This window comes from Pristis pectinata, chromosome 10 (assembly GCF_009764475.1).
Source record: "Pristis pectinata isolate sPriPec2 chromosome 10, sPriPec2.1.pri, whole genome shotgun sequence".
In the NCBI taxonomy this organism is placed as follows: Eukaryota; Metazoa; Chordata; class Chondrichthyes; order Rhinopristiformes; family Pristidae; genus Pristis; species Pristis pectinata.
The window spans coordinates 46,734,068-46,756,759 of record NC_067414.1 but is presented as its reverse complement, the minus strand read 5'-3'; the positions used below and the strand labels follow the sequence as shown (position 1 = coordinate 46,756,759).

Here is a 22,692-nt window from a genome sequence, read left to right as displayed (position 1 = left end):
GTATGTTTTGCTCGTCAGAATATCTACCCCACTGGGATTTGCTAGATCTGATACAATGCATGAAATCCACTTGGACTTGGGAAATATCAGAACATAGGGCAGGTTAGAGTCCATGCCTGTGAAGGAACTCATTAACAGAAAATGCTTCAAACACTCAACTGATCCAGCAGCATCTGTTAAAAGAAAAACACTTTCAGATTGAAAACCCTTCCGATAAAATGTTAACTCTGCTTCCTCTTGTATAGACGCTACCTGATCTCCAGAGTGATATCAGCATTTCCTGTTAATATTTTCAAATTTCCAGAATCTACAGTTTTTTTGATTTTCAGGGGACTCTTTGTCAATAGCTCTTTTGAATTCCTGCTTCATGTGCCTACATTGGTATTGGTATTGGTTTATTATTGTCACTTGTACTGAGGTACAGTGAAAAGCTTGACTTACAAACCGATGGTACAGGTCAATTCATTACACAGTGCAGTTACATTGAGTCAGTACAGAGTGCATTGATGTAGTACAGGTAAAAACAATAACAGTACAGAGTAAAGTGTCACAGCTACAGAGAAAGTGCAGTGCAATAAGGTGCAAGGTCACAACAAGGTAGATCGTGAGGTCATAGTCCATCTCATTGTATAAGGGAACTGTTCAATAGTCTTATCACAGTGGGGTAGAAGCTGTCCTTAAGTCTGGTGGTACGTGCCTTCAGGCTCCTGTATCTTCTACCCGATGGAAGAGGAGAGAAGAGAGAATGTCCCAGGTGGGTGGGGTCTTTGATTGTGCCAGCTGCTTCACCAAGACAGCAAGAGGTAAAGACAGAGTCCAAGAAGGGGAGGCTGGTGTCCGTAATGTGCTGGGCTGTGTCCACAACTCTCTACAGTTTCTTGTGGTCCTGGGCAGAGCAGTTGTCATACCAAGCCGTGATACATCCAGATAGGATGCTTTCTATGGTGCCTCTGTAAAAGTTGGTGAGAGTCAAAGGGGACAAACCAAATTTCTTTAGCCTCCTGAGGAAGTAGAGGTGCTGGTGAGCTTCCTTGGCCATGGCTTCTACATGATTTGACCAGGACAGGCTGTTGGTGATGTTCACTCCCAGGAACTTGAAGCTCTCAACCCTCTCAACCTCAGCACCATTGATGTAGACAGGTGCATGTACCTGCTCCCTTTCCTGAAGTTAATGACCAGCTCTTTTGTTTTGTTGAACACAGCATGAAATTTCAGTTGTAACTGAGACCCAAGGCATTAGTTGCACAGAGTAGATACTGAATATTTTCTCTAGCAGCTAAGGAATGCAGGTTAAGATTTTTCACCTGGTCCTCCTCTCCTACGTTTGTGCTCAGGAGGTTGATGGCAAGTACAGTTTGGCTTGTGTCTGTGGGGAGGTGGGAGGGATTGGCAGTATGAGAGCACAGCTTTAGGTGAGGGTTGTGATTGGAGGTAGGGAACCCAGATTATTGTAGGGTTAGGATTAGTAATGGGGACCTTCATGCTGATGTGAGATTAGGTTGAAAAGAATTGTCTTTGACATGTTAATGTGGGATGTTGGTTGGAATTGGAACCCAAGACATTGTTGTTGAGGTGAGGTAGTTTGAAATGGCAAAAAAGGGGTTGGCAGAATGAAGGTATTGGGAGCACCACAGATTGGGAGATTTAGGGAGTCATTAGGGCGTATTGGGGGAGTTGCTTTAATGTGTGGGGACTGCAGTCTTCTATCTTGTTCTCCAGCAATTGTACATTGGCCAAAAGGATGCTGGGGGTGGGGATGCTCATGCCCCTGCGCTTCAGTTTTACCTGAAGTCCTCCCTGGCATTACATAAATGCAAGTGGTTATTGCATGTGATAAGGAAGTTAGTTCAATCATTTATGTCTTTATAGCAGCTTCAACATAACAGAAAGTCCCAAAATGATTCACAGAGGTATGAAACAAACTAATAATGAGCCAGATAAAGCTGTACTTAGTTAAAGAGGTGGATTCTAACAATTCTTAAAGGAAGAGGAAGTGAAGAATTAGCAGATTCGTGGAAGGAATGTCACTGTAGTATCTAGATGTGCAAAAGTATGGCCACTAATAGTTCTGAAAAGGGTGTGCATAGGTGCCTAGAGCTAAAGAAATCTGTTCACTGTACAGCTAAACTCCTATGTTGATTACTGAAACAGCAACATATAAATGACATGAAATGCAATGGTTTTTAGGTTAACAGGCTACTCTAAATTGCCCTTAGGTAAGTGGTAGCAGAGTCAGCAGGAGGCAGTTGTTAATAGATGTGTGTGAGAGCAGGTTACAGGGAAATAAGGGGAGAGTGTGATTGGTGGGATCGTTCTAAGAGATGGCATACACTCAATGTGCTGAACGGCCTTCTTCCATGTAATAAGCAAATAATTCGGGAACTGTAACATGTACATAATTATATCAAAGCTTTATTTTGCTCATGAGTAGATAAAATGTAACTTTTTCAAAGGTTTAAATCTCTGCAGCTTTGAGTCAATTCTGGATATTCTGTACAAAGCAGGGAAAATAAATTAATCTGATCTGTGCCCTCCTGAGGTTTGCTAATTTCCTAAGAGCGTTCCATACTTTATAGGCTTTGGCCTTTTATGTTTAAGAAATGTCACATTTTTATTGAGGCCAAAACTTCTTGAAATAATAACTGTTATGAATTTTATACATACTTTACAAATGCAAAGGACAAGTTGAAAGGAAGCTAAGATGCTAATATATTCATGACTTATCTAATCATCTGAAGAAGTGACAGATTGCTAAAACAGATTGAGTGGATTGCTGAAACAGATCAGTAATTCACTACAGCCTAGGTCTGGAGAAGTCAAGCTTGAACCTTATAATAAATGTGACAAAGTCTTCTTGAGTATTGGCTCAGATTTTGATCATGAGGAAATTAGAAATATTCAGATAACATCAACGTGACAGAAAAGAATCACAAAATTACCAATGGGAATGTCTTATCTCTGCACCTTCCCTCACTCTAGAACTGAAGCATACAAAACAATATTAATACAGTCTATGGCATTTTACTCCTGGGAAAGCTTGCCGTAGAGCTGGATCTTAATGTTTTATTCTCATGCTTTGATCTGTCCATGAGGAGTAAGATGAAGGAGCTTGCCCTGGTGTAGAGAGCCTTGATGAACTCTGTAATCCAGCCAGAGCTGAAAACTATGAAAATATAGCTGATGGTACTTGCAGCAGCTTAATAGAAGCATGTGGCATAATACTTAACAGTAACAGACAATGGAGGTTCGTAGTGAATTGCTGTCTTTCAGACATGAGAAAGGTGAATAGTGGTCTTCCCCAATGTTTGGTTTAGACCTAGACTTTATCAATTAAGGCATAGCATAAAAAGCAGGAATGTTATGCTGAACCTTTTCGAAAGCTCTGGTCCAGTCTCAACTGCAGTATTGTGTTCCATTCTAGTCATTACATCATAGGAAGAATGGTCTGGAAAATAATTACAAGGATGGTTCCTGGGATGAGGAACTACAGTTATAAGAATAGATTGGAGAGGCTGGAATTGTTTTCTTTGGAGAAGACAAGACTGAGGGGAAATTTGATAGAAGTATATGATTAAGGATATGGACAGTGTGGATATTGTCAGGCAATTTGGGATTTGAAGTCACAGGTATAAGATAAAAGGGAAGAGAAATAAAAGTGACATGAGAAAAAACAATTTTATGCAGTGTGTGGTTAGCATCTGTAATATAGTGGAAGCAAGTTCTATTAAGGCATTCAGGAAGAAATTAGATAAATATATGATACAGAAAAGTTTGCAAGGCTGTGCAAAAAGAGCCCAAGGATGGAACTAGAGAACTGCTAAAGTGGAGATTGGCATGGACAAAATGAGCTGAATAGCCTCTTTCTGTGTTTTAGCAATTCTAGGATTAAGGCCACACTGTCTTTGACAGCCACAAGCATTCCACACATACTTTGGTATGAGGTTCCAGTAATGACTAACAATCATCTCCCCTGTTAAGTGTAAGCACTTTATTCATCCTACTTAGTGAAATTCTTGTAAGAGTGGTTCCTGAACACCCATGGTTGATATCACCTCCTGTAAGGTGCTCTCATTTATTTTATCACAGGTATTTCTGCTCTCTGCTGTCTTTCTTGCTGTTCCTTCTTCTCCAACAGTCCCAAAAAATAATTCTATCAGATCACTCGTGACTGCAGTCAAGCTATTTATAAGTCAGCCAAAGAGTGCAACACCTACGAAATCTTTTGCTCATAACCTAGGTTTATTTTTTGAGCCAGAAAAGTAAATGGCTCTCTGAAATGGGAAACTAGCCACTACTGCGCTTGTATTGAATGATACCCTTAAGTGATGGTGGGGGGCTCTTTGTGCCTGTTGGCACCATGAGTTGGCAGGATGAGTCAATCGCTTGGGGCTTTCCAAAATTGGAGCAGGGCCCACTAACAAGTGTGGGACATTTATCTGCTAATATTATTCACTACTTTAAATTGTCCTGATGAACAATCTAATGACTACTAAGAAAAAGACTAATGTAATATGGTGGGTAGTACACTTCCAGCTATGAATGAGAGCACATTCTATGCTTGTTATATTGCAGACTTATGCATATAGAGTCATATAAATCTGGCATTCAACCAATGGAATTTCAAAGCATTTCCTAGGATTCTTGCAATCCATAATTCAGGGTTTCAGACAAAGAAGTCAATGATAAATCTCATGCTATTAAGTCTAAGAGTCAGCTGTGAAAACTTTTAACCAAGGAGTTACAATTTCAACATCCAAGCTTAATTTACGCTCACCTGAACTCAACAGGGACGGCACAGTGGTCAGTGATAGGAATTGGGAAATTGCGCAACAGCTGTTGTGGCTCTACACCCAAGGAAATAGCAGAGGTGGAGATTATTAAGACAATGACAGTCATGTTAAGTCCAAGAAAGTCTTCCTTTTAAAACTGAAAGAAAATTTACATTTTCTATTCCAGCTGGATTGTGAAAAAAGACAAAACAATGAAAGAAAACATGATGCAATAATAGCAGTGGAGACACATGACTTGCAGATGCTGGAATCAGGAGTAAAAATTAAACCACTGGAAGAACTCGGCAAATCAAGCAGAATCTGTGGTGGCAAAAGGATGGTCAAAATTTCAGATTGAAACCCTGGATCAGGACTAAGAGTGTAGAGGGAAGATAGCCAGATGTAGAAGTGAGAGGGAGGGGTGAGGCAGAGGCTGGTAGGTGATAGGAGAAATAAGGGAGGGAAGATGGGCAGATGGAGCCAGGTGTGGGAGAAGATAAGCCTCTTTCTGGCAAAATTAGTCCCCCTTCACTAACACTCTTATCCACCTGGCAGAAATTGTTCTTACCCTCAACAACTTCTCTTTCACTTCCTCCCATGTTCTACAAATCAAATGTGTAGCCATGAACACTCACATCGGCCCCAGCTACTTCTGTCTTTTCATTGCCTACTGGAAATAGTCCTTGTTACAAACCTACACTGGCATCCCTCCCCAACTCTTTCTCTGCTACATCAATGATTGCATTGGTGCTGCTTCCTGCATTCTCACGGAACTTGTCAATTTTATCACCTTTTCCACCCACTCTACCCTGCCCTCAGATTCACCTGGACTACTTCTGATACTTCTCTTCCTTTTCTGGATCTCTTGATCTTCATCTCAGAAGATGAACTATCCATTGATATGTACCATAAACCTATGGACTACCACAACTATCTTGACTATATGTACTCTATCTCTTATATCTCCTTCTCTCAAGTTTCTCCATCTCCACTGTATTTGTTCTCAGGATGAGACTTCCTGCTCTAGGACTTGTGAAAAGACCATAAGACAAAGGAGCAGAAGTTGGCCATTCGGCCCATCGAGTCTGCTCCGCCATTCTATCATGACCTGATCCATTCTCCCATTTAGCCCCACTCCCCACTTTCCTGAAGAAGCCTCCCTTCTTCAGGAAAAGTGACTTCCACTCTGCCAATAGTTAATGGAGCCCGTACATGCATTTTCTCCATTTCCCACATGTCTGCTCTCACACATTTCCCCCGCCCACCCAGACAGAACAGAGATAGAACTCCCTTGATCCTCAGCTCTCACCCCACCAGCCTCCACATCTAGCATATCATCCTTCGTCACATCCGCCAGCTCCAATGGGATCCCATTACCAGTCACATCCTTCCCTCTCCACCTGCGCCCCCCTCCCCCTTTCTGCTTTCTACAGGGATCACTCTCTCCATAACTTGCTGGTTTGCTCACCTCTTCCTACCCACCCTTTCCCCATCCCATGGCACTTTCCCCTGCATCTATAGAAGGTGCAACACTTGTCCCTACATTTCCTCCCTCACCATCAAGGGACTTAAACAGCCCTTCCAGGGGAAGCAGAAATTTACATGCACCTCCCCCAACCTGATTTATTGCACTCAGTGCTCATGATGTGGCCTCCTCTACATTGGCGAGACCAAGTGTAGACTAGGCGACCGTTTTGCAGAATACCTGTGCTCTGTCCGCAACAGCCATCTGGAGCTCCCAGCTGCATATCAGTTCAACTTTCCTTCCAAGTCTCACACTGAAATGTCTGTCCTCGGTCTTTTCCACTGCCACAGTAAGGCCAAATGCAAACTAAAAGAACAACGTCTCATATTCCATGTGGTAGCCTACATCCCAATGGTATGAACACTGAATTTTCTAATTTCAGTTAACCAACTCCCCCTGTGTTCACTCATGGTCTCTCCCCCTTTGTCTACCTTTTCCATTCCTCCATCTATTCCTCCACCTCCCCATTACTTAGACTCATCGGTCTCCCTCACCTGGATCCATCTGCCCATCATCCACATACCTATCCACCTGAGTTTCTTTTTCCTTGGTTTACCTTTCCTATCCCCTCTCTCACCTGGGTCCACCTGCCCATCATCCCTCCCTTATCTGATTCCAGCTATCTTATCAGCCACTATCTCTGTTCTTACCCCTCCTCTCTCCAACCAGTTCCATCTGTCTAAATTATTTTTTTTCTTCTTATCTGTTTCCACCTATCACCTACCAGTCTCTGTCTCAGTATACCCTCCACCCCTCGCCCACCTGCCTCCATCTGCCCATCATCCTCCACCCCTCATCTGGTTCCACCTATCACCTACCAGTCTCTGCCTCACCCCTCCCTCTCACCTCTATATGCTGGCCATCTTCCTTCTACACTCTCAGCCCTGATGCTGGGTCTCGATCTGAAATGTCAACCATCCCTTCGTAACCGCAGATGCCATTCAACCTGCTGAGTTCTTCCAGTGGCTACTTTTTTGCAATAGTACCAATTCAAGGGTGATATAAATCATAGTTTATCAACTTTCACCATTTGTTTGTTTTTGCTGAGAGTGAGTGGTTTGGGTATATCAAATAATTCCATTTGGTATTTGTTTCGAGCTTGGTATTTCTGAAAATGAGGCAGACATCAGAAAATTTAAATAAAGGGAAGCATTTTGTTTCCAGAATAAAACACAATAACCTACATCTTAAAAAATCTATTTGTGTAAATGTCATTTGGCAGGTTCATATAATAAATTTTGGTTTACATCCAATTGTTTAAGGGACAACAACTATTTACAAACGAAACCAAAACCAGAAAAATACATTTCAATGGAATTATATCAAATGGATTGTAATATAAATATCCACAACTTTTGAACTGTTTGTTGGATGAAATAAATTAACAAATTGAAGAAGTATTTTTGTAAGGCATTCCATTGAACAGCTAATTTCTGCAAGCTCCTCCTCATACTCCAGTAGGGACCTTTGGAGATCAGCTGATGCCAGTTCCCGAGCACCAGGCAGTATTTTGTTTGTTTTTCAGTTCATTTGGCCTGTGAGTTGAATTCATGCAGTGTGTATTTTATTTTCTGTAAAGGCGTGCAATAGCGGCACTTTTGCAGAATCCGGAAACACAGCTGCATAGGCTGCCTAAGCCAAATGCAAGCCATTTTTAAAACTGAAATTTTGTAGGCTCTTTTTTGACACTCGTTTTGTTTGCTGACAGCATTTAAAGAGAACAGAAATTTCGAAAGGATTAAGACAAACTACTAGAAAGGATTAAAGGCTGCAATATTGCACGAAGCTGTTACAAAATTGATAACTTTTGTCTTATGATTTACCTGTAAATTATATGTGGCAGTCCATTCTGAAAGTTTCCTATTACCGAGCCCTGTAAATATTTGGACGTGTTGCATTGATGTGAAATTACAAAACTTGTGCTATGATGGAATGCCACAGTGTTGCTTTGTCCCTTTAGAATAGAGGTTATCCCTACTCCATAGCATGGCAGCAGTTGATAGTTTCCAACTACTGTACTGGCAGATTGCCAGGACGTGTAATGTCTACGCTGATGCATTAGCTGTTCTGGGAGCGTGGTATGTGGCAAAGAAAAGTATCCGCTTTGTCTGCGATTTCTACAGCATGGTCAGACTCCATTTCATCCCGAGATTGGTGAGCAGGAGATACCTGCTCAAACACTATGGCAAATGGGCCATGGTAACCGGTATGTAGCTTTTCTCTGTCATTAAGTGAATGATGTTGACTTGATAACATTAAAGTTTGCTCATGCTAACTATCGAGGAGGTGCAAGGTAGCTTCATTTGCACCATGGCTGGATTGCAGAGTTAACACAGCTGCTAAACCCATGAGTTTTCAACTAGGACAAAGCAATCCACTTGATCAGCACTGAATCTAGCAGATTAAATATCCAATCCTTTCAGCTTCAGCATAGCTAGAGTACATTGCAGCAGGTTGCTGAGGTCTTATCATCAGAGCCTCTCAACCAACATTGTCAGTAATGTGAAGCAGGTGTATGGGAAAGTCATCAACAAGTCATCTCAATTAGAACATTTCTGGGTTAAAACCTTTGACCTACTTATTTTATAGCAATGTGGACTGAAGTGGTTGAAGCATGTGGCCAATTACCTCTTCAATGGCATCTAGAGAATGGGCATTGGGTAGCTGCTATAGGTAGTCTGGTTCTCTGCAGCAGAGTGGCTGTAAGACACTGTAAGTACAGAATGAAGCCTTTCTCTCAGCCCAATGCTCAGAATATATTGCAACCTTTAGAAAGGCATCATCTGGGATTTCTCTAATTGAGAATACCAAATATGGAAATGTTACATAAACAAGTAACATGATGGATTTGTCAGTGGGAAATGTAAACGTTTAACCCCAATTTTCTGCCATTCCTCTTTTTGTGCTGAAATTACTGAAATTATGTCTGTATTAAACAAATTGGTCATGTGATAACTGAAATTGGGATTTCATCAAAATATCCTCTACAGTAATTTCAGATCAGCACCTGGAATTCGCTACTGGAATCAAATACAAAGGTTTTAAACCTACTGATAACAGGGTTAGTAGAGGGTGTGTGTTTTTGCCAATAGACAACTTTGAAATCTTTATAAATATGAAAATATTTCTAGTTTGCAGGCATGATTTACTTATTTTAATAATTACTTATTTAATAATTTTAGCTTTTGAGATTTTAGAGTAACCCATTCCATAATTTGCAGTGATGGAGTTGTGATAGATAACATAAAGTCATTTAAAAATAGCAATGTTCCTGATAATAAATCATAAGTGTAATGTAATGTCCTCCATGGTATTGTAACTGTAACTACAAGAAAATGTTTGTTTTGCAGAAAGTAGAGGTTAAGAATGAGAATTGATGTAACTTCTAATATGGTTGTTTCTCACTCTTTGCTTGAAATATATTTTGTACTCAGTTACACAGGAACTAGCTCAGAAAAGTAGCTGCAGTCAGAACTGATCTGTGCTTGGACTTATGGATCAAATATTAGTCAAAAATGAAAGATCAGCTGGTGGAACAGTAAGACACCCCCTTCCTTGCTATCCAGGGGGAAAAAAATCATGCCAATTGAGGGAAAAGAATATTTAGAAAGTACACTCCAAAGCTTGGAGGCAACTAAACAAGTTCTAGGAAACCACAGTAATTGGGAGATGTCCACTAATTATGTGCCACTAAGAAGTAACATTAGCCATGGAGGAACAGGTCCATTTTTGTTTTAAATACTGAGGAGTAGAAGTTAACAGGTTACACGTATACATGAGACTGGTCCCTGGCATCAGGATCAGAATAGTCATAGATTCATTTCTTAGAGCTATGCAGCACAGAAACAGGCTCTTTGGCCCACTATGTCTGTGTCGACCCTCAAACACCCTCTGCACCTACTCCACTTTTCCTTTTTGCTTCTTATCAACCTCCCATCCTGTGCCCTCCGATTCTCCTGCCAACCACTTAGACTAGGGGTAGTTTACAGTTGCCAAGTGACATACCAACCTGCACATCTTTGGTATGTAATGGGAAAACAGAAAACCCAGAAGACAACCATTTAATGTCAAATATGCAGATGTTTCTTTTTTCTCTCTTTTCCCTAAATAATTTTAAACAAAATAATGGGAAACATAAATTAGTATTAATATTCCTGCTGCACAAAAAACATGGCACAGCTCTCCAAGGGTTCTGCTCAGCCTGATATTAAGACACTGCCATAGCTTAGGTCTCGACTGTAAAGTGGTACAACTCGACAACAACAAATAAAATGTTGGTATATTCTGTGTGAATTAGACGATTTATCATTGCCTTCTCTCAGCTTTAATCCAGGGAAAAGTAATTCCCAAACAGGACATGTTTTTAGTGTGCAATGAAATCACAATTCTATTGTGTGTTTGGAGCTTGTGAAATTAGCAATTCAAATGTTGGAAATGTTGCATCCTATTGTAGCGTGACTTCACTGTCTGACCTGTCAAAAGAAATTCAGTTAAAAACAAAATTGATATCCAAAGATATTTAAGTCTTTTAGCAATATTTAACTTGAAAGAACCTGGAAAATTTTCTTGACCTTGATCCAAAGTGAAAATCAATTTATTTGCACCACTTCTGGGGATGCAGTTAACTTCATGCCTATTCATCACATTTGTCACTTGGGAGTTACAGGTTCCACTCCTCATTTAGTTGTGGTCTTATTCCCAGCTAAACCAATTCTCATGGTACACCCAGTTACACATTGTCTATGCTCCCTTGGAAAATAGTGCTTCCTATCTGATGAGTGTAATGCCTGTTATCACTCAACTAGAGATGTGCTAGTATTAAAAATTCACAATTGAGCAACAGAAGAGCTGTGTCTGGCTTATCGTGTTGGCCATTGTTACCAGACAAAAATAAATATACACTTAGTTCTATTATTAACTCACACTTCATATATGAAATGTTATTCCTCTTTTGCACTATTTATTTATTTTTGTAACATAGTAATTTTTATGTCTTTATGTCTTGCACTACAATGCTGCTACAAAACAAGAAATTTCATGACCTATGTCAGTGATAATAAATCTGATTCTGATTAGGGATACTTGGTAAAAATTTGTTATGCTGTAGAATTTTTGTCAGGATATATTTGATGATCGTAGATACTTTGTGCACTAACTTGCAAGAATTTGTAATCAGCTTAGTTTTATTTTAAACTGTGTAGTCAGTTTATATCAGCAATGTTTTGAACAATTTAAAGCTAATACATCCGGAAATACCATTTTGTCGTATTATGTGACAGGTAACCTTGTATGCCTGCCACAGAAAAAGCAGATTGGAATGAATTTATGAAATATATTGATTTTTAATCTGCATTTGTCAGAATCCTATCCTTGTTCTCTAAAGATATAATTTTACTGAATGAAGCCTCAAGCTATAGGTTTTACTGAGTTAGGCCTTGATGATTTCAGTCACTGTACAAAGAATGGTAACTAAATTAATTTTGATGATAGTTGATTTATCTCTGTTTTCCTCAGGTGCAGCAGATGGGATTGGTAAAGCCTATGCCGAGGAGTTGGCTAGGCAAGGCATTGATCTGATTCTTATTAGCCATGATCAAAACAAGCTGGAAGCCATGGCCACAGCCATTACAGAAAAGTTTAACATTGAAGTCTTCATAATAGAAGCTGATTTTACTAAAGGACGGGAGACTTACCAACCAATTCAAGAAGCTCTGAAGGATAAGGAAATAGGTATTCTGGTGAATAGTGTGGATGTGCCCACTGATTATCCACAGTTTTTCTTAAATGTTTCCGAGGATAAACTCTGGGAACTTATAAATGTAAATATTGCTGCAACCAACATGATGATTCGCATTGTATTACCAGGAATGGTACAAAGGAAGAAGGGAGCTATTGTTAATATTTCTTCAGGGTATTGCTGTAAGCCTACACCACAGATGGCCACATATTCAAGTACCAAGGTAATGTCTAATGACTTCTACAATTATAATAAGCCCTATAACAATGTTACAGTTCAGCCTGAAGGACATATGCAAACATCATCATCCATTTACTGCAGTTCTATTACTGAGGTTGTAATGATCTTGGAGTAGAGGTAACCTGGGTTAATCAGTTACCCATTAGTCCTGTAGTCCTCCACTAGGTGGGAAGCTTGTTGGAGGTAAGATGCAGCAGTTCTTGGTATTGGTATTGGTTTATTATTGTCACTTGTACCGAGGTACAGTGAAAAGCTTGTCTTACAAACCGATCGTACAGGTCAATTCATTACACAGTGCAGTTACATTGAGTCAGTACAAAGTGCAGTGATGTAGTACAGGTAAAAACAGTAACAGTACAGAGTAAAGTGTCACAGCTACAGAGAAAGTGCAGTGCAATAAAATGCAAGGTCACAACAAGGTAGACCGTGAGGTCATAGTCCATCTCATTCTATAAAGGAACCATTCAATAGTCTTATCACAGTGGGGTAGAAGCTGTCCTTAAGTCTGGTGGTACGTGCCCTCAGGCACCTGTATCTTCTATCCGATGGAAGAAGAGAGAATGTCCCAGGTGGGTGGGGTCTTTGATTATGCTGGCTGCTTCACCAAGACAGCAAGAGGTAAGGACAGAGTCCAAGAAGGGGAGGCTGGTGTCCGTGATGCGCTGGGCTGTGTCCACGACTCTGCAGTTTCTTGAGGTCCTGGGCAGAGCAGTTGCCGTACCAAGCTGTGATACATCCAGATAGGATGCTTTCTATGGTGCATCGGTAAAAGTTGGTGAGAGTCAAAGGGGACAAACCAAATTTCTTTAGTCCCCTGAGGAAGTAGAGGTGCTGGTGAGCTTTCTTGGCTGTGGCATCTATGTAATTTGGCCAGGACAGACTGTTGGTGATGTTCACTCCCAGGAACTTGAAGCTGTCAACCCTCTCGACCTCAGCACGATTGATGTAGACATGTGCATGTGCACCGCCCCCTTTCCTGAAGTCAATGACCAGCTCTTTTGTTGACATTGAGGGAAAGGTTGTTGTCATGACACCATTCCACTAAGCTCTCTATCTCCTTCCTGTACTCCGACTCATCGCTGTTTGAGATATGGCCTACAACGGTGGTATCATCTGCAAACTAGTAGATGGAGTTAGAGCAGAATCCGGCCACACAGTCATGAGTGTATAGGGAGTAGAGGGCTGAGGACACAGCCTTGTGGGGCACCAGTGTTGAGAATAATCGTGCTGTAGGTATTGTTGCCTATCCTCACTGATTGCAGTCTGTTTGTTAGAAAGTCAAGGATCCAGTTACAGAGGGAGGTGTTGAGTCCTAGGTCTTGGAGTTTGGTGACAAGCTTGCTTGGGATTATTGCATTGAAGGCAGAGCTGTAGTCAATAAACAATAGTCTAACGTAGGTGTCTTTACTGTCCAGATGCTCCAGAGCTGAGTGAAGGGCCAGGGAGATGGCATCCGCTGTAGATCTGTTTCAGCGATAGGCAAATTGCAATGGGTGAAGGTTGTCTGGTAGGCTGGAGTTGATGCGAGCCATGACCAACCTCTCAAAGCACTTCATGATGGTGGATGTCAGAGCCACTGGTCGGTAGTCATTACCTTGCTTTTCTTTGGTACTGGGATGATAGTGGTCTTCTTAAAACAGGAGGGAACCTGAGATTGAAGCAGGGAGAGGTTGAATATGTCCGCAAATACTTCTGCCAGCTGACCAGCACAAGATCTGAACACTCGGCCTGGGACAACTTGTAGGGAGTGGATCTCCCGGTTCATCCATGGTTTCCTGTTTGGGAACACCCATATTGTCTTCTTTGGTACACAGTCCTCCACACACTTGCTGATAAAGTCTATGACGGTGGTGGTATACTCATCAAGGCCGGCAGCTGAGTCTTTGAATATGGACCAGTCCACTGTCTCAAAGCAGTCACGCAGGAGCTCTTCTGCTTCCTCAGACCAGCACTGCACGACTCTCCGTACCGGCTCCTCCCGTTTCAGTTTCTGTTTGTATGCAGGGAGAAGGAGCACAGCCTGGTGGTCTGATTTCCCAAAGTGAGGATGAGGGGTGGCTTGGAAGGCATCTTTGATGGTTGTATAGCAGTGGTCAGGGGTTTTGGTGCCCCTGGTGGAGCAGGAGATGTGCTGCTAGTATTTTGGTAACACGCTTGAGGTTGGCCTGATTGAAGTCCCCTGCGATGATGAAGACGGCCTCAGGGTATCCTGTCTCAAGGTTGTTGAACACTCTGTATAGCTCATTGAGTGCAGGCTTCATGTCCATCTGTGGTGGGATGTAGACTACCATCAGGATAGCTGGAGTGAACTCCCTTGGCAGATAGAATGGTCAACACTTCACCGTTAGATAGTCCAGGCTGGGTGAGCAGGAGCTCGCCATGACCATCACATCCGAGCACCACAAGTTGTTGATTAAGAAGCAGACCCCTCTGCCTTTAATTTTGCCTGAGGACGCTGTACGGTCCATTCAATGGATTGAGAAGCCCTCAGGCTGAATAGCAGAGGCAGGTGTGAGCCACGTTTCAGTGAGACATAGTACACATCAGTCCCTCAGTTCTGCAAGAAAGATTGGAAAAAGCTAATGGAGCAATGATGCAGCCTTGCAAAATATAAACCTGTACCGAGATTGGGTCTGTTGTGGACTATTCGGTTACGATCACAGCTTGCTTGCCATCAAAAAAACAAATGTAAATTGCAGACAAATTCCTGTGGGCACCTAAATTTGAGGAGGTTGCTCCTTAATCCCCCTTGAATGACAGAGTCAGAGGCTGAATTGAGGTCAAAAAATACTTTTTAGTATAATACTAAAAAATACAATATTGCTGCTTCCCACATTTCTATTGGACTTTTTGCAAGGCGATATCTCCACTTTGCCTCTAGATGGACGGAGTTCATGCTGCTATTCACGGATAAGTTGCTTGGTCACTGGGAGGAGTCTGTGAGTACAGATGATTTCCCCCCACCGCATTATGGTGAGGGAGTTGGGGGAAGCATCATTTATTTGTTTTTTTATCACATGTATTCCATAAGAGTAAATTTTATTCCATATCTCAAATTTCTGGGGAGTAATTTGTGAACTCTGTAAGGGTAAATTATCGTTACCTGAATGGCTGTAATGGGGGTCACCTGTACTTTTCTTGTGGCAGACATCAGGGAGACCCCTCTGCAGTTACCACAGTAGAATTTATCCCCTTTCCTGAGGAATGATCACAATTATATCATCTGAGGTCCGCAGGCATGTCCTTCTCTTTCCAGACATGGGTAATGTGCTGGTGAATTTGTGCCTGAAACTCCTCAAGTTCTCAAATTTCAGCAGGGGTACTGTCTGTTCCTGTGGTCGTATTTCTGGTTGGTCAGGAATTGTAGTGAGGCTGGACCAAATAATTTGTTATAGGATGAGAGAATGGGCCTTGTGCTTAACATCCACAAAACAAAGCTCTTTTACCAACTTGCTCCTGCTGTACAACACTTCCCTCTGATAATGAGACCCTGGAAAACATGGACCACATCCCACATTCTCAGGAGCCAACTCTTGGCAGATATGAATGCTAAAATTCACCACTAGCTTCATTGCATTAGCACAGCCTTGGGTTATCCTAGAAAGAGTGTTTGAAGATCATACCTGGGCCAAAGGCATGACCTACTGGATGGCAATGATCCCTGCCCACCTGTATACTTCTAAGATTTGGACTGTCAGTGATGTCTCTGCAAGTCCATGGAAGGGTGAGGAACTAATATTGTGTCTTCTCCGAGGCTGATATGCTTAGCAATGAGGCTCTAATTACATTTATTCAATTCCGCTGGGCAGGCCACTTTGTTTGCATGCCTGTTGTTGGTCTCCCAAAACTGATATTCGGTTCTGAACTCTGCACAGCAAGACATTACTGACTTGGCAGTGGAAAAGATTCAAGGGTGCTCTAAAAACTAGCAGGGATGAAGTGTAACATTTTGACCAAGTCATCGGAATACCTGGCCCAGTTCTGCTCAGAGTACAGAAGGAGCATTTGGGTTGGCATTGAGGATCTCATCCATGCATCAGGAACACACAGAAACACTGCATAAATGCTGGGAGGAACATACCATCTTCCAAAATTCCTGCCTATCAAACCTCCCTCCCGCCCCATTAAAAGTACCTTTTGCTCTGTGGCAGAATTTGCAGGTCCCACATTGGCACCAGTCACATCAGAACCCACTGAACTGGAATAGAAGCAAATTATCCTATCCTGAGGGTCCACTTAAGATATTATTTGCAGGAAGGTCCAGGCTAAGGAAAGTGAAAAGTCAGATGTTAAAAGCCCTACTAGAACTCTAGCTTTGGGTGCAATATCTAAACTTTTAAGTATTCTCTCCATGTAAGTATAATCTAACTAATGTCACAATTATTTGGTTGTTTTGACTTTGCACAAGGTCATTTTTTGGATATTTAGACCATTCTGTGTATCTGTTTCACCACTGGAATCTCTTTTAATGAAAGTGAATGTTAAGTGGAAATTGCCTGATTTTTGGAAACTGTTTGCTTCTCCTGAACTACAGCCTATTGAAGAGAACTGGCAGAAATCTAGTGCAATGACCTGACAAGCAATTTGCACTGGTTTAAGGCTGAGATGGGTTGAAGAAGAACTTACTGCTGAATAAAATGTGCAGAGTTAACTGCTTTTCATTGAAAGCTATGATGACAGACCTGGGGAGGCAGAGAGGGGGAAATAACTGCAGCAGAAGATTAAAAGGTTGAGAATAAGGCTTTTTCATAAGGGGAGTCTTTTTTTCACAATCATCTGCTTTACCTTTCAGGTGTATTTAGACCATTTTAGCAGAGCTTTGCACTGTGAATATGCACCCAAAGGAATCTTTGTTCAGAGCTTATTGCCATTCTCTATAACAACTAAAGGAGCCAGGCACAGCGATGGTCTGCATTTCTTCTCCTGGCTAGCACCATCAGCTAATGTTTATGTACGCCATGCAATTTCAACCCTTGGAATATCCAACAGGACTCCAGGTTACTGGATGCATTCAATACAGGTAATTATAGTATGGAATGTTGCAATCTTTTAGATTTGAAAATGGCATTAAAATACACAAGAAATGTCTTGAATTTATGTGACACCTTTCATAATCTCAATACATCCTAAAAATACTACTCAAAAATGTAATGCATTTTATCTATAGCCCCTCACTATTATCGGAAGGAAATGATGCAGCTCTTTTGTTTGCAAAGGATGGTCTTGCAAACAAATAACTAAAATGAACAGTGAATGCATATTAATACTGCCATTGCCTGCATTTCTAAAGGAAATGATCCATTTTAGGCCAAGGTTCCCTGGAATTAAACAGCCTGTCAAGGAGCCATTTATTTTTGTAGAAATTAGCTATGTTCTCATCTCTAGTTAGAAAGATACGGCTCGAATCCACAAGAAGACATGAGAATATGGCCTACATTGATACTGCTAGGGATATGTTGCATTGAAAATAGCATTGTCTCTCAGTGAAATGTTAAACCAAGCCCTATATAAGAACTTAGATAGATGTTGAAGAGAATGCTGCTCTTTGAATGTCTGGTCCCACATTCTTTCCTCAATTATTCAACCTTAAATTAATGATTTAACTAATCAAAAGGAAAAGCTGAGCAAGTGCAGCCTGTCAGATATGAAAGCTTTGGTAACAAATAATGTAATTGTTGACAGCCTGATTGTTTTAACAGTGGATTATGGCTAAAGATCAGAGTGAATAAAACAAAATTATGAATGAAACTATCAAGAGGTTCAATTCTCAGCAAAGTAATAAATGACCAGGGGATAAGGTGAGAAAATTTAAATATCTGATAGGTTTTATAATATAAGGTGGGGAATGAACTAAGATTGCAATGTAGAAAAAGTACATTTTATGGAGAAAAGATACTTTTGAACATCTGAATAGAGAACTATTAATGAGTGAGTGGTTTGATATGAATGCATTGCTGAAAGATGGATGTTGAGGTGGAGAAGGTTGGGCTTGAAGTAATGGAGAAAAGATGACGATAGGTGAAAACACCAAAACAACATCCAATCAAAGGTGATGCCAAAGCACCATGATAAAAGAAGTTAAGGTATATCAAGGTGAAAATGCTGTACTGTTTGAGGTCGAGGTAAAGGAAGATTGCTTTGGTTGTTGGAGATCAATCATCTCATCCCATTTTATCACTGCAGGAATTCCTCAGGGCATTGTCCTAGGCTCAACATTTGTAAAGCTGTTGCAAAATAAGGACAGAAATGAGAAACATTCTGATGATTACATAATATTCAGTTCTATTTTCCAAAGATATAAATATTAAAAGAGCAGATCAGAAGCTCAGTATGCTTTGGTGAGTGACATGCTTTGTGACACCCCCAAAGTATTTCCTTCATCAACAAAGCAGAGTTTAGGAGTCTGATGGCACACACACTGCTTGTCTGGATGAGTGCAGCATAATCCATGAAAGAGAGTAGCTTGCTTGATTGGCAGTCCATCTACTGCCTTAAGCACCACTTCCTCTATCAATGCACTGTAGTGGCAGTGTGAGCATGTACTCAGCTAGGTTACTTGGGTGGTATGTTCTAAGCCTGCACCCTTGACGACCAAAAAGGCAAGTGCAACAAGTGGATGAGTGTGACAGCAGCCGTGCTTCCAGCTGCACATCATCCTGATTTGGTTACATATTGCAGTCTCTTCATCATTTCTGGGTCTGCATCATGGAACCCCCTACCATAAAGCACTATAACATTGGTTTATTATTGATATGTGTACTGAGATACAGTGAAAAACTTCTGTTTGTATGCCATCCAGGCAGATCATGCCATACATAAGTACAAGAAGGTAGATAAAAAGAAAACAGAATACAGAATATGGTGTAGCAGCTACAGAGAAGGTGCAGTGCAGGTAAACAGATAAAGTGCAAGGGCTATGACGAGGTAGATTTGTGAGAACAGCTTTCAGACTCTTGAACAGACCTCATCTTTTGCAATTGAAAGGTCCATTCAAGAATCTGATAACAGTGGGATAGAAGCTGTCCTTGAGTCTTGTGGTATGTGCTTATCTGTGTGATTCACTGGTCAGCTGGTCTTACCCAAAGTGATTCTGGACTTCCAGCATGGTTGGCTCTTAACTCCCTCTTAACTGAGAGGACAGTTAGGAATGGATAATGAATGGCTGAATTGCCAATGTCATTCACATCATGTGAAAGAATAAAATAAACCCCTAAATTCATTCAGCTGTTGGTGTTTTGCTATAGAGGTGCAGAGTATCATTAATTGAAACGAATCCATTTTATGAAACTAAACATTTTCGGCACAGCTTTGTGAGCCGAAGGGCCTGAATTGTGCTGTGATTGTTCTATTTATAGTTTGTACAAAATTATTTCTTTTGCCTTTTTTTTCTTTGCAGTTTTTATTTGCCCAGTACATACCTGAATGGCTGTGGATATGGGGAGCTACTCTGATGAACAATAGATTGTCCAAACGTGCAACACACAAGTTGTAAACCAAAGACATGCTGGCTGTCAGAAAACCATCTTGATGTACAGTACTATTAACAGCCCAGGAGTTTGTTTAAATATTAAACAGAATTGTTTATGGTTACTGTAAGATTTCTGTTAAATAATTGCTCCATTCTGAAATTTATGGAAGTGACACAAACAACATATCACTTTTACACCTTTAAGAGCCTCAGAATGAAAATACTACATGTATAATAATAGTGTCATAATTACAGATACCTTTGCTGTCAGCTGCTGCCAAGCTAACAGATGCCAAGTAAACTAATTGCCTCAGCAGGTTGATCCAGCAAATGGGTAAACTATACTGGTTAACAAATCCCAAGTTCAAAATAATATACCTAAGCAATACATAATCCCCCAAATTCTGACTATTCCATGCTATATAAGTTCTATAAGGAAAATCTGTCGTGAAGAACCTTGGTGGGGGGGGGGGGGGGGGGGGGGGGAGGGACTGAGGGAGAGAAATGAATGGCCTATATTACTATTGAGAAAATATCAGACTCCAAACATTCCCAGATTGTAAACCAGTGGCTTGAAAATGTGAACATTTACAAATTCATGTGTCCATGTTGCTTGTGAAGAAATTCAAATTTATGAAATTTGTAATATATATATATTTCAGAATTGCCTATTGAGTATCCTCTAAAGTATGTTTAAATATTTGTCATAATTATGTGTCTGCATAAAGAAAGAAATCTCTCAAGACATTAGTTCTTGGATCATAAAATATTTGAAGACTTCACATTTTTCATTGACTTTTTCTTTACATTTGATGTCTTTGGAATTTAATATGTAGTTAATATTTTACCAGTTTTGTCAGTCAACTTAATTGTCATTTTGGAAAAGCTTTATTCATGTACGCTGAATGATGTTTGCAAAGTGATATTGTTCTGATTCTGTGGTGCTTTTGGCTGATTTTGCATACAAGTGATCAATACCACATTGAGGCACTCGTAAGTGTTAAAAAAGGTTTAAATTGTTAGAGTTTGTAACAGCCACCTTGAATGAGGAACTCTTCAGTTCATGTATGAGACCTTGCCAGTACATCAACCTGACTGATTTTTCTTATGGCTTTTAACAATGTTGCCAAATATCTGTGTCCCTTCAAATCATACTAAGTAGGCATTGAGCACTGATCAACAAATAAAGTGATGGTAGGATGTTATAACCATAATTTGTTTTATTGTATGCTGTGTGCAATTTTTGAATTGATTTACTATACTAATTGGAAAATGCAACATTTTTTGATTATCTGTTGGTGTTAAAAATCTGGTGTAGTATTTGTCGCAAAAAGTGGAATCTATTAAAATCAGTATTCTGATTGCACAATTTGGTCATGTCACAGTTTGGTGGTTTCTGATGTATGTCAGTAAAGAAGATGCGAAAAGGGGTAATGTTATATTTTCATATTTAAAAATAAATGAGCAGGAATGTAAAAAAAAATGAAGACAATTTTGATTTTTCAGTCTGTGGACCACCCTATGCTCTTCTGTAGGTACTAGTTAGATAGAATGCATCCAAAATTTGTATTTTGTTTTGCATTTCCTCATGCCAGACAGCTGAGAGAATATGCATTTATACCCTCAAAAGTTCAATGTGTACCATATAGTTTAGTGGCTAAAACTGCATACAATATTTTAATGCAAAATTAAGGTTTAATAGAGTCTTATTTCAATGAAATTTTATATTTATATTACCTGTGGTAAAACCCTGAGGTCTTGAATTTATCTGCTTTCTGCAAAGAAAACTTTCATTGTTGGGATCCCCATGATGAAATCCAGCAGTGCCTAAGGCTACTGAATCAGCCTTGCATGAGGGGAATGACTTTTGGTTCAGAACAGTCATGAAGACAAAGGCCTGGGGGTAGGCAAGATGGTCAGGTAATGAGAGGAATTGAGGTGATGTTTAGTGAAAGGATGGGTCATAAATTGGCTTTGGGGATGAGTTGTGGTGGGGTAGATGGGGAGGCAGTGTTGAAACGTGTTAGCAGTTGGGGGAAATTGGTTAGAGTCGAGTGCGTGGAGATGAGAGTAGGTATCTGCTTCTGAAGGGAATGTCAGATTGCATCCAGCTGGGAGGTAATTTGGTGGGTAAATGGAGTGTGGGTGATGTTTATAAGTGAAGGTGGTAGGAGTCTACCACTGTAAAGGGTAGTTGGGCCACCAGAAGGAAAGCAAGTTACTAAGTAAATTACTTAGAGGACCTTGTGAGTCAGGTTTCTAGCACTAGTCTGGGATCTATTCAGGGAAATCTTTAAGCCACGTTGAAGTTCGCTCACAGGCATTATGAAAGCCTGCTTCTGCATGAATGACTCATGGACAGCACAACTGAAAATTAATCCCCAGATATGCGTTGCATGCCACTGCACATCTGAGAGCTAGATGTGTAATGGCATGCCATTAAACCCACATTAGGTTCTCTATGCATTAATGTGTCACATACATGGAGGACCTTGAATGAAAATTGTGAACTTTGTGATTCATATGGCAAGTTGCTGAGTTGCAATAATGTATTTTTTTTGTAGAAGCTAGATCTTGTGGCAGACAATAATGTGTCATAATTTGATCCAGTTTTTAGTTGTAAACACTTATTCTAAAATATAGCCTAGCAAACTGATGTGCTATGTTTGATGACCTGTAAACTAGTTCTCACCACCACTCACATTTGCCTGTCTCACACACAAAATCTACTTTAACTCAAGTACAGTTAACAATATAAGGTTGATTACCTGATTTTACGTAATATTCCTTTCCTTCATCTTTTTGGTTTTCTGAATAATCAGTGTCGTCATGGCTATCCCACGAGGTCGAGGATGATGGTCTTCGTTCCATTGATCAGAGGTAGCCCACAGAGCGAAGACGCCTGTGCGTGTATTTGTTTAACGTGTACTTGATGGTGCACTGCAAAAAGCAC

At 40.6% G+C, this 22,692-nt stretch overlaps 1 protein-coding gene across 2 annotated transcripts; it reads left to right on the top strand.

Moving 5' to 3' along the window:
* Nucleotides 1–677: 677 nt before the first annotated feature.
* On the top strand, nt 678–21,201 carry hsdl1 (hydroxysteroid dehydrogenase like 1). 2 transcript variants are annotated; one of them, XM_052024595.1, is made up of 4 exons: nt 678–803; nt 11,809–12,254; nt 17,064–17,291; nt 19,668–20,185. In XM_052024595.1, exons 1-4 carry the CDS (start codon nt 746–748, stop codon nt 19,761–19,763), a joined length of 828 nt encoding a protein of 275 aa, XP_051880555.1. In that variant the 5' UTR covers nt 678–745; the 3' UTR covers nt 19,764–20,185. The 2 variants fall into 2 exon arrangements, with proteins under 2 accessions (XP_051880555.1, XP_051880554.1); XM_052024594.1 differs by lacking the exon at nt 678–803 and adding an exon at nt 7,707–8,500 and having other exon boundaries at nt 19,668–21,201.
* Nucleotides 21,202–22,692: the final 1,491 nt, after the last annotated feature.